This window comes from Dryobates pubescens, chromosome 12, assembly GCF_014839835.1.
Source record: "Dryobates pubescens isolate bDryPub1 chromosome 12, bDryPub1.pri, whole genome shotgun sequence".
NCBI lineage: Eukaryota > Metazoa > Chordata > Aves > Piciformes > Picidae > Dryobates > Dryobates pubescens.
The window spans coordinates 21,404,934-21,418,593 of NC_071623.1; the positions used below are offsets into that span (position 1 = coordinate 21,404,934).

The 13,660-nt window shown below is 44.7% G+C and overlaps 1 protein-coding gene across 1 annotated transcript in view; it reads right to left on the reverse strand.

Moving 5' to 3' along the window:
• Positions 1–241: 241 nt before the first annotated feature.
• The window catches only part of CLIC6 (chloride intracellular channel 6), a 30,486-nt gene continuing 17,067 nt past the window's right edge, over positions 242–13,660 (reverse strand). Inside the window, exons 2-6 of the mRNA XM_054165880.1 lie at positions 4,652–4,761; positions 4,071–4,196; positions 2,925–3,031; positions 1,812–1,993; positions 242–482 (exon numbers count right to left, since the gene is read on the reverse strand). Coding sequence (XP_054021855.1) covers positions 321–482; positions 1,812–1,993; positions 2,925–3,031; positions 4,071–4,196; positions 4,652–4,761 — 687 coding nt within the window. The 3' untranslated portion in view covers positions 242–320. The remainder of the gene's footprint in view (positions 483–1,811; positions 1,994–2,924; positions 3,032–4,070; positions 4,197–4,651; positions 4,762–13,660) is intronic.

The window sequence follows — 13,660 nt, forward strand, 5'->3', positions numbered from 1 at the left end:
GTAACATTGCTATCATTGCATGGCCTACACTGTTTTCCCTAACTTCAGTGAATGCTTTAATATTGACTGATGCCTTTTAACTTGGAGTGCACAGCAGACATTCATGTGTGCAGACAGCTGTACGGACACACAAACATACACGCACCTAATTTAAGAATGAGAAACCAATGCTACACAATCATTAGAAAAGAAGGATTGGCCAAGAGCAGAACTTAAAATTACACTGCAGAATGCGTGCCAGCTTTTGGGGTTTTTTTTCCATCTTGGCTGGTGCCCAGCTAAAAATCTCAGGAGCAAGAAAGCAGAGAGGCATCTTCTGGTTACTTCATTCTCTTTGCAACATCCACATACGCGTACTCGATTTCTTGATCAGCAGGACAAGTGTTTGTAAATTCATCTCTGGCATAAGCATTGTCCAAGTATCTCGAAATCCCTGTCATTTCAGGTGGAAAGTCAAAATTTCTGTATTTTTTTGCAACAACCTTTTGTTAACAGGGAAAAAAAAAAAAGAAAGAAAATAACCATTACACACACGACCTGCACGGGACCCAGAAGTACTCTTTGTGCACGTCGTTAACTTTCAGCGGGTGAGTCTGCTATTGCATGCAGCGTGGGGGGAAGGGAGAAAGAAAGGAAAGGCAAAACAAAAAAGGGAAGACATGGGATGAAGATGGCTGGCTAACAAGCTAACTCGATTAAAAGGATTTCTTTGGTATAAATAATCTGCTAGAGCTATGTGGACCAGCAGACCACACCTGGAAACAGCTACATCTTACACCAGCAAAGGAGCTAGCAAAACCCACAGCTAACAGCATAGTCTTACTGCCTCACACTTGGATAACTGTCACTGAAACAGGAAAGGAAAACTTGAATTGAAATAGTAAATTTCAAACGGCTAGGGAAAAGAACTCTTGGCTAATACCTAATCCCTCCTTCAGACATGCACCTGACATAAGGTGATCCTCCCTGTATTGGCTCTGCTGACCTTTGCTACCTCTCGAGCTTTACTGTGCCCCAGCTCTGTGCGGGCGTGGGAAAGGGCTCACACCCTTGCTGCTCTCTGCAATAGGTTCAACCAGGACATCTGGCTGGGGAAAGTTTTCACTTCTGGAGGTATCAGAAAGCAATTCAATCCACTCTTCCTTTGACAAAACAGTAGCCAAAAAAAGTAACTTTCTGAAATGACTTTGTTAGTTATGAAAAGCAATGGATTTCTAGTGTGGCCATTTATCTTTCAGAGCCTGATGAGATCCAAAGTAGCCTAGGGACAGGCTGTGACAACACCCAGACATCTCAGTCATCAGGACTGTTACATGGTCTGTATGCTCCACAGACCTGCAAGAAGAGGCTGGGAGCCTTGGTGGGAAGGTGGTGGCTACCCTACCAGCATTATTGGTGCTAGTGATAGTCAGCAAAGCAAAAGTTTTGGATTAAAAGCAGGCAAGACAGGTTTGAATTTGAATTGGCATGGACAAAATAATGATACTTCTCTACAGTCAGAAGCACTTTGCACAGGAAATGCAGAGGAAAGCACTTCTCTACAGAACTGAATACAGCACTCATATCATACTTGTGAAAGGCTTAGCAAGTGCAGTTGCAATCCAGATACAAAAGCAGATATTCTAGCTCCAGAGTCATCAATCTGAGGATCTGCCTAGGTGTGCTGTAATGAAACGGCCTTGTGCATTAGCACTGTGAACTCACACAGTGACTGTGTGGCCTCAGAATAAAGGATTCCTCCACCTTTTAGAAAAGAACTTGAGCTTCTGTGCCACCCCTCCTCTCCAGGAAGCTAAAAACCAAATGCAAACCTTGATTATATGAAGCTTTGGTAGGAGGTTGCAATCTGCTAAGGTGAGCTCATCTCCATCCAGGAATTTCCGGCTGGAAACAGTGATCTCCTCAGTGCTGTAAGCATCAATTTCATCAGGCAAGGGGCTATTTAAATAGTTGTCCAGCTTCCTCAGGGCTTTAAGCAAAGATTTTTCCAAATCTAGGTTAAGACAATAAAAAGATCATTCAAGCCTGTACCAAGGTCTCTCTGACACCAAGCAGAAAGGTGACTCCTGCATCCTGTCTCCTGGCACCAATCCAGCTCCCAGACACTAGGCCATGCCAACTCCTGCAATTCCTTTATCCTAAGCTTAAAACTTAATGCTGGGATAAGAGCTCTAAGTAGCTAAAGGGAGTTCTGAGAAAAAACAGACTGGGGCTGTGTTACCAGAAATGGCTCCTCAGGCACTGCTGCAATGTGTGCTTTTGCACAGCAGGCCAGCCCAGCACAGTGGCTCTGACTCTTGCCTTGGTCCAGCTGCAGGACAACAAGCCACTGGGATGATGCTTTTCAGAGCAAGCCAGCCCAGCACAGTGGCTCTGACTCTTGCCTTGGTCCAGTTGCAGGACAACAAGCCACTGGGATGCTGCTTTGGGGTGTACAGGAAACCACAGTCCTGTGCTTTCAGCTGAGTGAACATGAGTGGGGTAAGGGCAGCAGAGCCCAGCAAAGGTTGGATGGGGGTTTTGTGGGCTGGTTAGTCCCTGCGTGCCACTGTGGAGAAGGGAAAAGAGAAAAGCAAAGGGAACAGGGTTGAGAGATGGAGGCTAGAGATAATTTAATGCATTGCAGTAACAAGGGTCCTGATCTGAGGAAATGTGCCATGTGCCTGGACTCCTCATTATTCACAGAAATGGAGTAGAACAGTAAGGTCTGAAGAAACAAGGAGAAGCTGGAGTTGATGCTGCCATGCTGACAGTGGTATCTGCATAAACTAACTTTGGGAATCCTCAAATAAGACAGTGAATATGTGCAGATTTCCACAGCCTTTATGCTCTGGAAAACAGCTGTTTAACCTGTATGCTAGAATTGTAGAGCTCTAGTTTCTTCCAGTGACTACCAGGGCTGACAAAAGGATTTCAGCACATACTTTCATTAGCATCTTTTCTTGGGTTCTTTATGAATGCAGAGAATTTTGCAAACACATCATTTCCTGCAGAGTTAGACTCAGGGTGGTTTGGTGCAAGTTTGGGATACCTGAGGAGTTAAAAGAAACAAAACAGAAGTTATAGATCTAGCCATTATTTTCACCTCCATTAAGTATTGTTTGCACTGCATCACAATGTATGGCCACACAAGACTGTCAAAGAGAACCCTGTTGAACTGAAAAAAATACTTAGCAAGGGCATATTTAAACATAGTTTAAATGTGGATGACCTCCTTTTCCTCAGGGAAATGACTGCTCCTGCCACAAGGAGGAGAGGAGGGAAAGTCCCTACCCACACTAGCTGCTGCTCCTCCCAGCCTCCCCACCTGGCCCATGTGTAAGCAAGCTCAGAACAGCCAGCCAGTCCAGCAGCTGTTGTTGCCAGGGGCACATAGGAAGGGGAAAGTGGAGGGGAGCAGCTGCTTGACCAGTTAAAGTCTGGTTTGGCTGCTTGAGAAGGGAGTGCAGCAGTGGAGGCTGCTGTCCTCAGGGAGAGAAGGTGCAGAGTAAGGCACACAATGCTCCTGCTGGATCCAAAACCAAGACCCCAGTGTGTGCCAAGGTATGCCCACCCGGCCACTCAAAATGTGCCCCAGCATGTCTGCTGTGTGGGAGACTTTCACTGCCCTTTTCTCCCAGCTACCTGCTCCCAGTAAGCATAATTATTTGTTTTGTGTGAAGAGGGAAACCTCAAACAAACACAAGTGGAGGAAAAAGAGGTCAAGTTTCTGCACTGGCATGCAGGTTTCTGCACATGCTTGTGGCAGCAGGGTGAATTTCATGCCTCAGGAATGACTGTGGTGGCACAGCAGTGAACTCAAGGCAAAGGCATGAGCAGCAGGAGGATCACAGCCAGCATCTCAGGAGCACCCCAGGCACAAGCTCTGCACAGTGCCAGGCTTCAGTGCTGTTTCTCACCAGTCAAATCTAGCCCTTGCTGCGAGCTCCACCGTGGTGGCCAGACCAGCCTCCCTCAGCCTCCCACACTTTTGTGGCCTTGACCCACCAAAACTGAGGGGATTTGGTCACTGACATCTGTCAAGGGCTTTGAAGGGCTAAAAGCAAGAGAAGGGACCATGAATATGGTACCGGGGTGGTGCTAGCTTCTCTTCCAAGAACTCCTCGATCTTATTGACGTCGGTTTTCACTTCACCGTCAAATGTCATGAAGGGGGGGTTTGTCCCTGGGGCAAGGTTCTGCAGGTCAGCAGGCTTTCTGATGGGAGGAAAGAGATGGGGTTAATCACAACAGGAACTACATGTGCAATTTCTGCACTTAATTGCAGTGAACTGCTTCACCTTCAAAATAGCAGGCCGCTCGGTGGCTGTCTTACAAAATTAAACCCAGCCAGCTGCCTCACGATGGTGGTGTAAGAATTCAAAGGAGCCTGCATTTGAATGTGCTCTGAAATGCCTTAAAAAAAAAAAAAATCCAGCCAAAACTTCTCTATTATGTTACAGAGACTTACTGCAAAACAGATTAAAATCTCAGCTGCTTCAGAGTTAGTCCAACTTCTACTAGTGAACTCTAAAGAGGAAGCAAGCCTCCAGACTGTTAACACAACGCCAAGCCACAGCGTGGGTTTCAGATTTATCAGAAGTGAGTCACCCTTTAAAATCATCACTTTGGAAATGTTGTTCTGAAAAGGAGAACTCTGGTTACCATCTCACCTTTTCAAATCCACGGTTGTGACGTTAAATATGACACCTTTTAGCCACAGAATCATAAAGAGACGCTGTGAGAACGGGCAGTTCCCAATGCTTTCCCCGTCACTGCCGGCCTACAAGCAAAAAAAAAAGAAGGAAAAAAAAGGTATAGGTGTGCATACATCTGTGATGACAGCAAACTTCCATAACAGGTGCAGTAGGAAAGCAGAAAACCTGTATTTGCTACGAGTAGTATAGCATGTTACTCATCTGACCTGTTGGAGAGCTGTGCAGGGGAAAAGGACCTGCAGGTCCTAGTGGATGGAAGGATGATCATGAGCCAGCAATGTGCTCTTGTGGCCAAGACCACCAATGCCATTCTGGGGTGGATTAGAAGGGGTGTGGTTAGTATGTTGAGAGAGGTTCTCCTTCCTCTACTCTGCCCTGGTGAGGCCACATCTGGAATGTTGTGTCCAGTTCTGGGCCACTCAGTTCAAGAAGGCCAAGGAACTGCTTGAAAGAGTCCAGCACAGAGCCACAAAAATGATTAAGGGAGTAGAAAATCTTCTTTATGAGAAGAGACTGAGGGAGCTGGAGCTCCATAGCTTGGAGAGGAGGAGACTAAGGGGTGACCTCATTAGTGTTTATAAACATGTAAAGGGTAAGTGCCAAGAGGATGGAGCCAGGCTCTTTGTGGTGATGCCCACTGATGGGACAAGGGGCAATGGGTGGAAGTTGAGGCATAGGAAGTTCCATGGAAACATGAGGAAAGATTTTTTCACTGTGAGGGTGACAGAACACTGGAACAGGCTGCTCAGGGGAGTTGTGGAGTCTCCCTCTCTGGAGATACTCAAAATCCACCTGGATGCATTGCTTTGTGGTCTGGTATAGGTGATCCTGCTCTGGCCGGGGGGTTGGACTAGATGATCATTCCAGGTCCCTTCCAGCCCCTAACATTCTGTGATCTCTACTAATGCATACTTTCATGCAAAGTTTCTTTATATCCTTCTCCAAACATGCACATAGATATGATGCTATGATATAGTTTTTCATTAAAATGCATTATGAACATTGCCATGAGTTACAAAACAAAATTGAAATTACAGCAGTCCTTCCAAAGGAAATAGTCTCCACCTCATTTGCCTGTGTGACTATAAATCTACCTAAATCACTGCAAGACTAAAACAAGTTAAATCTTTTTATGATCACTGGAAACAAACAGAGTGAAATTTGCCAGCCTAAATTGAGATGTCATGTCAAAAGCAGTTAAGGGAATAAAGAGAATAAATCAAATAATTAAGAATTTCAGACTAAACAACTGTGGGGCCCCAGTGAAGGAGGGAAGCTTTGGTGGTAAGCCTTGCTCCAGCTGAACTGGAGGGACTAGTGAAGCACAAATGCTGCGTCGCCTTGACTAGTCCTTCCTCATTATAGACCAAAGACTGCCACTTTTAAGACTGAAGTGTGGCCATACCCAAGTCAGGTAGTCTTGCTTTCTGTGTGCTCTGCTTTCCTTTTGGGCCAAACAAATTGTCAGGTGTCAGTGTAAACCACAAGAGGAGCAACTCACTGTACGTGTGGCCACAAAAGCATTGCTCTTGTGTACTTTGGTTTGCATTTTGTTAAGAGGCTTTGATAAAATGAGGCAGTCTTGCATAGCTGGCATTGGTTAAGTTAGGCTTTGCAGAACATTGTTTAATTTTCAAGCCCTTCATATGATTCTCCTATAGCACAGCATTAAAACTTAGATTAAATGCAAAGGCAAAGAAGTGAGAAACCAGGTGCATCACTTAGTTAATAGGTTAGTTCATTAAGGTTTGCAGACCTTATAACCAAACAAACAACACACATTAATGAAACCAGTTCTGCCTGCTCTTTCACCTCCCTCAGTGCTATCACATGAATCTCAAACAGAGTAGAAAGTTCTCTGTAAACAAACATTGCTGTCGGATCACTTTACAAAGCGCTCACCTTCACAAAGAGCTCTATGTCTGGAAAAGAGCACCTGGTCTGGAGCAGGTAGGCTTCTGCTGTGGAGCTTGAGGGATGCATGAGGAGGGATGCTCTTATGGCTTGATAAACTGTCTTATTCTCCCTATCAACTCCAAGGATCCTACTCTGATCAGTCTCTGCTGCTGGCTTTCTTGGTAGTGAGAACCAGAGAAGCCTATTGCCTTAAATACTACCAGGGGATGAAAACGTTTAGAAATGCTAAACAGATGGGGTACTGTGTTAGAAAAGGCTTGTTTTGTAGGTGGCAAAAATGAAAGCTGGTCAAAAGCTACTATTGTATTCTTCCTCCTACTCAGAGCAGTGCTTTCCAGTGCTGTACAGTTTACAGGAACAAGAGGATAGAAAACTACTGTGTATTCCATCAAAATGAGACCACAAATGCTGCTAGCATGTGTTTGGAACAGAGCGAGATATGTGACACCACCATTTTGTCTCTTATTCCTCTTATGTCAAGTTTTACCCACTCCTCAAGGAAAAATGGGTTGCAACACAGCCCAAGGGTATTGCTGTGACCCCTCAGTGATAACAATGGGCACCCCCCACACTCTGCTAGGATGCACGGAGGGGACAAGCAGCAGCCAGAGGACATTGTTTCAGACGCACTGTGTCTGGAAGAGGCAGGCAGATAGACCTGGGGATGAATCAACTCCCATCAGCTTATTTCCAGCCACCCCTCACTGTGGGAGTGGAGGTTCTGCTGCAAACATTTCCCAGTCTTCTGCCCTCACACCAGCCAGCTGTTCACCCATGATGTACTCTCAGGCAAACTTCTTGAGAAGGACACTGAGGGGACAGTAGCTCAGCCTGGCATCAGCCTGTGCTTTGGTGGCTTAAAGAGTTTATGACAGTGGAATTTCAACCATTATGCTAAGTCAGTAAAGAAATAATCTTACAGCAACAGGTTGCTATACCCTGGGGCAAGAGAGTGTCTAGAAAAAAACAGTTCCTACAATTGATTTGATACTTCCATTCAGCCTTTGATAGGAAAAAAAAATATATCTCATCAGGGTTCATGTACCATTTAGGAATATTCCAGATAGCTGTGTGATCAAGAAGAGCTGTGTGATCAAGAGTGACAGCATGGTGAACTTTTTCTAATCAATTAAATACTAACATTTTGGCTGTCTCTTACTGTTATTGCTGGAGCTAAGGAAACACAGTTGATGCTTCATTTTGTCCCCTATCACCTTGGTGACAGTATATTGCAGGGAGGAGATGCAGCAGCCCCAGCCTGCTGAGGAAATGTCCATAGGTAGAGTCAGAGATCCAGGTCACGACAGATGTGTTACCGCAGGCACAAAGCAGGCACTGAGTCCCAGTTCGTCCTTAGCTGGAATGGCATACAGGCCACCAGAAAGCTGAGGGGCTGGCAGCTGTGGGGATGTTACAGAAGCAACCTCCTGTCCTAAAACATTCTGGAAATGTTTTACTGCCCATACCTTCTTGAGAGGCAAATCGAATGCAGCACTGCTGTTTTTCTGGTTTGCAATGGGTAAAATAGCAAACAGCCCATCTCAAACAGCAAAGCTCTCAGCCTTTTACCTTCATGCCTCACAGCCTGCTAGCAACTTTTCACAGAAAAATACAAAAGAACACACACACACACAAATCCACAACCCAACAACAACAATCCCACAAAACAAGGACAACAAAAACCCCACATTTGAAAACCAAGAAATTTAATCCAATGGGGGAATAAGCATCACTGATTACAGCAAAGCTCTGCCAGCTGTAATGCCTGAGATGACTGATTGTTCATTTGGTACTTTTTCACTACTTCTATGGACTGGTTCTGATGGTGCTGAACACATTAATGAAGTCCAAAAGTGTCTGATCTTCTGTGCTGTCTCCCCTCCCATGCTGCCTACAAGGGACATTAACAAAGCACTACTATCTTATCTATCTTCCATGCAATGCAGGTAACAGTCTCTAGTGAGGTACTGCAGTGTTTGCCTGCCTGACTTTGCTGTCTCCTGTGGTTATGGTAAGCACTTGGCTAGGTTGTTTCATTTCTGATGTGGCCACAATCCTTCTCACACGGTAAGGAGGAAATCTGAGCAGTTTCCTTGCGAGATCATTGGTGGACATTATAAATCTATTCTAAATGCCCATGCTAGCCAGGCTGTGTAGTACATCCTGACACCTAAGGTAGGTCTGTGTCCTCTAGGGTTGCTGTGCCTGGACTGAAAACAACAGGCAGATCTTCAGGAGTTACTCAGTCAAAAGCCTCAGCTGCTTAACTCCTGCAGTAAAGGACACAGCAGCCACTTAGGTAGGGGCAGGTGGGAAGGTGGTGAACACCACCAAGCTTTTAGGAAACTAAATGTCATTTAGTCCCTGGACACTGGAGCTCTGGGTGAGAGGTCAAACCTCTAGACTCGCCACACCAGGGCTTCTCATGGATGCCTCCAGGTTTCCATCATGGTTTGACCTGGCAGTAGCTCAAAGATGGTAGTTTCCCATAAGCTTTGCTGAAAGGCCAGAAGGTGGATATTTTAGCCTGCTGTGGAAAACAGGGTGAATCCTGCTAGCTAAAATGCCTTCAGATACATCAACTTGCATTTTAGCTTACAGGAACAACTCTTTGCTCCTTACTCAGCTCATCTAATCTAGGGAGCTACAATTCCTACTGGATATAACAGCATTGATGACACATCCCAAAGGAGTTTTTCCAAGTTTTCAAACACAGCCATGATGACTCTAGCCACCCAACAATCACAAGCTAGGACACTGAAATAGCTTTAAAGCTGTGTATCAAGCAACATGACAATAGCTGAAGTATGCTGTCCTTGTGTGATTATGTACTTTCCAACAAAGAGGGGGTGGCCCTTTTACAGAAGTGAGGCATCTTGCTTTGCAAGAGCATGATGCAGCAGTAAGAGAACCTGAAAACACCCTCCTGCCCCAAATTAATAAGCCAAGGAAGATTGCATGGCTGGGGGTATTACAGCCTGGGGGAAAAATGCAAGGGATTATTCTCCACAGCACTGCTCAGAGATGTGCACATTTCACCAGTGCATGGTAAACATGCAGAACTTAATCACAGTTCCATCACAGTTCCTCACTGTTGTGCGTGGTGGTGATGCAGGATGAAGTCTTAACTCCAGTGAAGACAGCCTGAGTTTCTTGCTGTTGATGCAATGGAGGATTGTGTTTCAGGGATGGTTATAAGCTTAATAACCATGTGAATGCTGCTGTAATTGTAGGTAGTGCTGCAAATTAACCTCCACCTGCAGTTGTTGTGGCATTCCCTTAACATGGCTGAACTAGGCCAAATCCCCCAAACACAAGCTGGTTTTTATGCTCTTCTGCTGCTTAAATAAATGGCTAACCAGTGACTTAAAGAATGACATTTACATTTTAATTGTGATCAGTCAGGAGGTCAGTATGTTTTTTCTAGTAATACTGTGATTTAATGAGTTCATTAATCAAACAATTATTAAGGCAGCTGTTACTGCAGATGAGCAAAATGTCAGGCCATGCATAGAAGCTTTCATTCAGAACCTCCAGAGCCCTAGGCAGCAATTCTACACTGTGACAGTCTCAATTTAAGACAGCTCTCCACAATCGTGCCGTTACTTAATGAGATTATTAGCCCACACTCCCTGTTTTAATTCATTCTTCACTGTTCCACACTCTTTCCAGTCTTTTCTTGTTGTTGTTTTGTTCTAGGTCTTACTCAAAGATGGTGGGAAAGGCAAAAGCTCTCCATACCTTCCTTTCCAATGGTGCTGATGCTCATGGGTAGGAGCACCACCACGCCTTCAGCAAACTTCACTATGCACAAAATATTAAAGAGAGTCCCAAAAGAACTATAGTCAGTTTCTGGAGCTGCTGCTGCCACCACCTTGAATCAGCAACTCTGCTTTTCTGACTGGAGAGGCAACTTAGCTCCACATCCTCATCCACAGCAAAAAGATAATTATAGTGACCTTACCCAGGAGTCACACATCATATGTCACTCTTAAGCTGGTAGTTTGGGCCCTCTGTGGGCTGGAGTTTCTCTGCCCCTGGAGCCGTTGTGAGAATTGTTTTTGTAAGTGTTTCTGTACAAACATTTTGGGAATCAAGTTTCTGAAAGTTCTTCTACTGACCTCAAATGTTCAGTGCCCTCAAAACCGTGATGAGTGGACTTTGTTTGTTCTGGACATTTTGCTCCCTTTTGAAGGTTAAGCATGGAAGAAACAGTTCAGAAGGTGCAGAGATGACTTTATTTGTTTTCATATAATCCTATAATCCCTTTGAAGCTACAATAAAAATGAAAACAAGGAGTATAACTTTCCCCCCCTGTCCCCCAAAAGCTGAACTCCAGTTCCATTTTCTTTCTTGGACATGAGGGAGCTAAGTTGCCTTCTTTGCCATATTTATGCTGGCTAAGAAGCTGGCTTATCAAACGTGAAGCAGAAACACTGCCTACTGGGAGACTATGAACCATCCATCTGGGCCCAGCATTGTGGATCTGCCCCTGCTTCTTCTGTTGAGCTTGCTGTCTCAGACTGAAGTGGGACTTGTCTCCTCAGCTATAAGGCAGTTCTTATGTGCTCTTCCTTCTCAAAGCACACCGACACCTGCCCTCTCCTTTTTCACAATGCATGTGAACTCCTGTCAGAGAACAGGAACCACAGCAGCTTCTTCAGAACTACTGTCTGAAAAACTACAAGGAGTTTGCAAGCTTGGGCCACCTGCAGGAAGCAACTTCAAGGCTGGGTGCAACTTTCAAGAGCAACGGCTATTTTGCTTTAATTCCTTTCAGAGACTCATTTGCTCTGCACTGGCATGGATTAACTGAGCCCACTGCATTCCTAGAACTGACTCTTGCCCTGAACTAAGCTCTGCAATGCCAGGCTGACAGCAGTAGCTACTATGAGCAGCTATCACTGGCATTCTATGCCACAATACCATAAGGACCCCGTGGTAAACAGCTCTTCTTCCACTGTGCCACTGGGACCAGACACTGAACTTGGCTGCACAATGGCCAAGAAGAAAGGAAGCTCCCAGTGCCTCCTTGCTCCTCTCCTGAGCCCTGGTTTACCAGAGGTGAGGGGTAGGTGAGGGGTTTGGAACACAAGCCCTATGAAGAGAGGCTGAGGGAGCTGGGGTTGCTTAGCCTGGAGGAGTCTCAGGGCTGACCTTATTGCTCTCTACAACTACCTGAAGGGAGGTTGTAGACAGGGAGGGGCTGGTCTCTTCTTCCAGGCAACCAGCACCAGCATAAGAGGACACAGTCTCAAGCTGCACCAGGGGAGGTTTAGACTGGATGTTAGGAATAAATTCTTCATAGACAGAGTGATTGCCCATTGGAATGTGCTGCCCAGGGAGGTGGTGGAGTCACCATCATTAGAGGTGTTTAGGAGGAGACTTGATGGGGTGCTTGGTTGCATGGTTTAGTTGATTAGGTGGTGTTGGATGATAGGTTGAACACAATGATCTTGAAGGTCTCTTCCAACCTGGTCTATTCTATTCTATCCTATCCTATCCTATCCTATCCTATTCTATTCTATTCTATTCTACCACAAAGTGCCCAAGCCATTTTTTTTTCAACAGCATTCTTCTAAGATCACAAGAAGAAAAAATAGAGGGAAGTGGTATGACTATACTCCCATTCTCCCAGTAATGTCAAGACCTCCTTCAGCCTTGGCAGTAGGTTCTGAGAAGCACATAGGTTTGACTGCAGCCACACGAGAAAATGTCTATTTTCTAGACATAATCATGTTCTGTTAGTGTGTCATAGCCCATACTCTGTTTCAATTTAAAAAAACCCAAACCAAAACAAGCAAAAAAAAATCCCACCCAAATAAACAACCCAAATAAACCAGAAAGTCAAACAAACAAAAATGTGCAAACAAACAAAACCAACTAAACCCCACCTGCTCCTTGAGGACACTGCCTGCTGCAGTATTCATGCAGACCCTACAGTACCACAACACTCAAAAAAGCCCAAACTGGCAATATTACATCTGTTATAAAGGCAATAAAAATACAGGTACAAGTCATTTTGATTCACTGAAGGCACCTATAATGCACGTAATGATGCATGGTAATCTGTGCTAGTCATAGAAGCACCACAGGCATGCCATTTGAATAAGATCACATTCAAAACAAAGCTTTCTGTGAGGGACAGACACATCACCTGGAATTTTCTCTGTCTAAGCACTGTGTTCATTTTGTGGTCTAGGACTGGGGCACGAACACCTAAATGCTGAATTTTAAAGAACTCTTTTGATGCCACCTACTGGGCTTGAAATAAAAATCCTGACTTCTGCTTGTGGAGCAATGAGCAGTAGCAGCTTTCAGACATTAGCACATCTCATCAGGAGAGGTTCTGCCATTGAACCACCTCCACAGCAAGATGCCTTGCTTTTTGTTAACATACTCTTGAGAGTGCTTGAGATGCTGAAATTCTACTTCCAGGCTAAGTTTTAAGATAAGCAATCTATAATTTAAAATAAAGTTTAATGGACAAGGGAAAAATCTTGTCCTTTATTACTCTGATAGTTTTAAATGGTGATGTAGCTCTACTTATCTGCTAAAACCCAACACTTAAAACAGCTGTATCACAGAATGGTTTGGGTTGGAAGGGACCTCCAAAGGTCATCTAGTCCAACTCGCCCAGCAGTGAGCAGGGACACCCTCTACTAGATCAGGTTGCTCAGAGCCTTGTTGAGCCTGACCTTGATATCTCCAGGGATGGGTTCCTCCACATATATTGTACTTTTTGTACTTGTCAAGGTAGGCTCTTGCTGTAACAGCCACAATGGTGAGGTTCAATGAGTGAACTGTGTTAGACAGCAGCTGAACACTCCTTCAGGTGAGAAAAAAAGCACCTTTGTACACAAAGTGTTCCACAAGGATTTTTGTTTTAAAAAGAAATGTCTCTTTTATTTTAGAAACATCACAAAAAAACCCCAACCTGTCTTTTATCTTGAATAGTATTACAGGGTTCAGAGAACACCAAGCATACTTAAAGGATTACAACTTTAAACACTCAAGTTCCATAACACACTTTTTGTCCCAAACTCT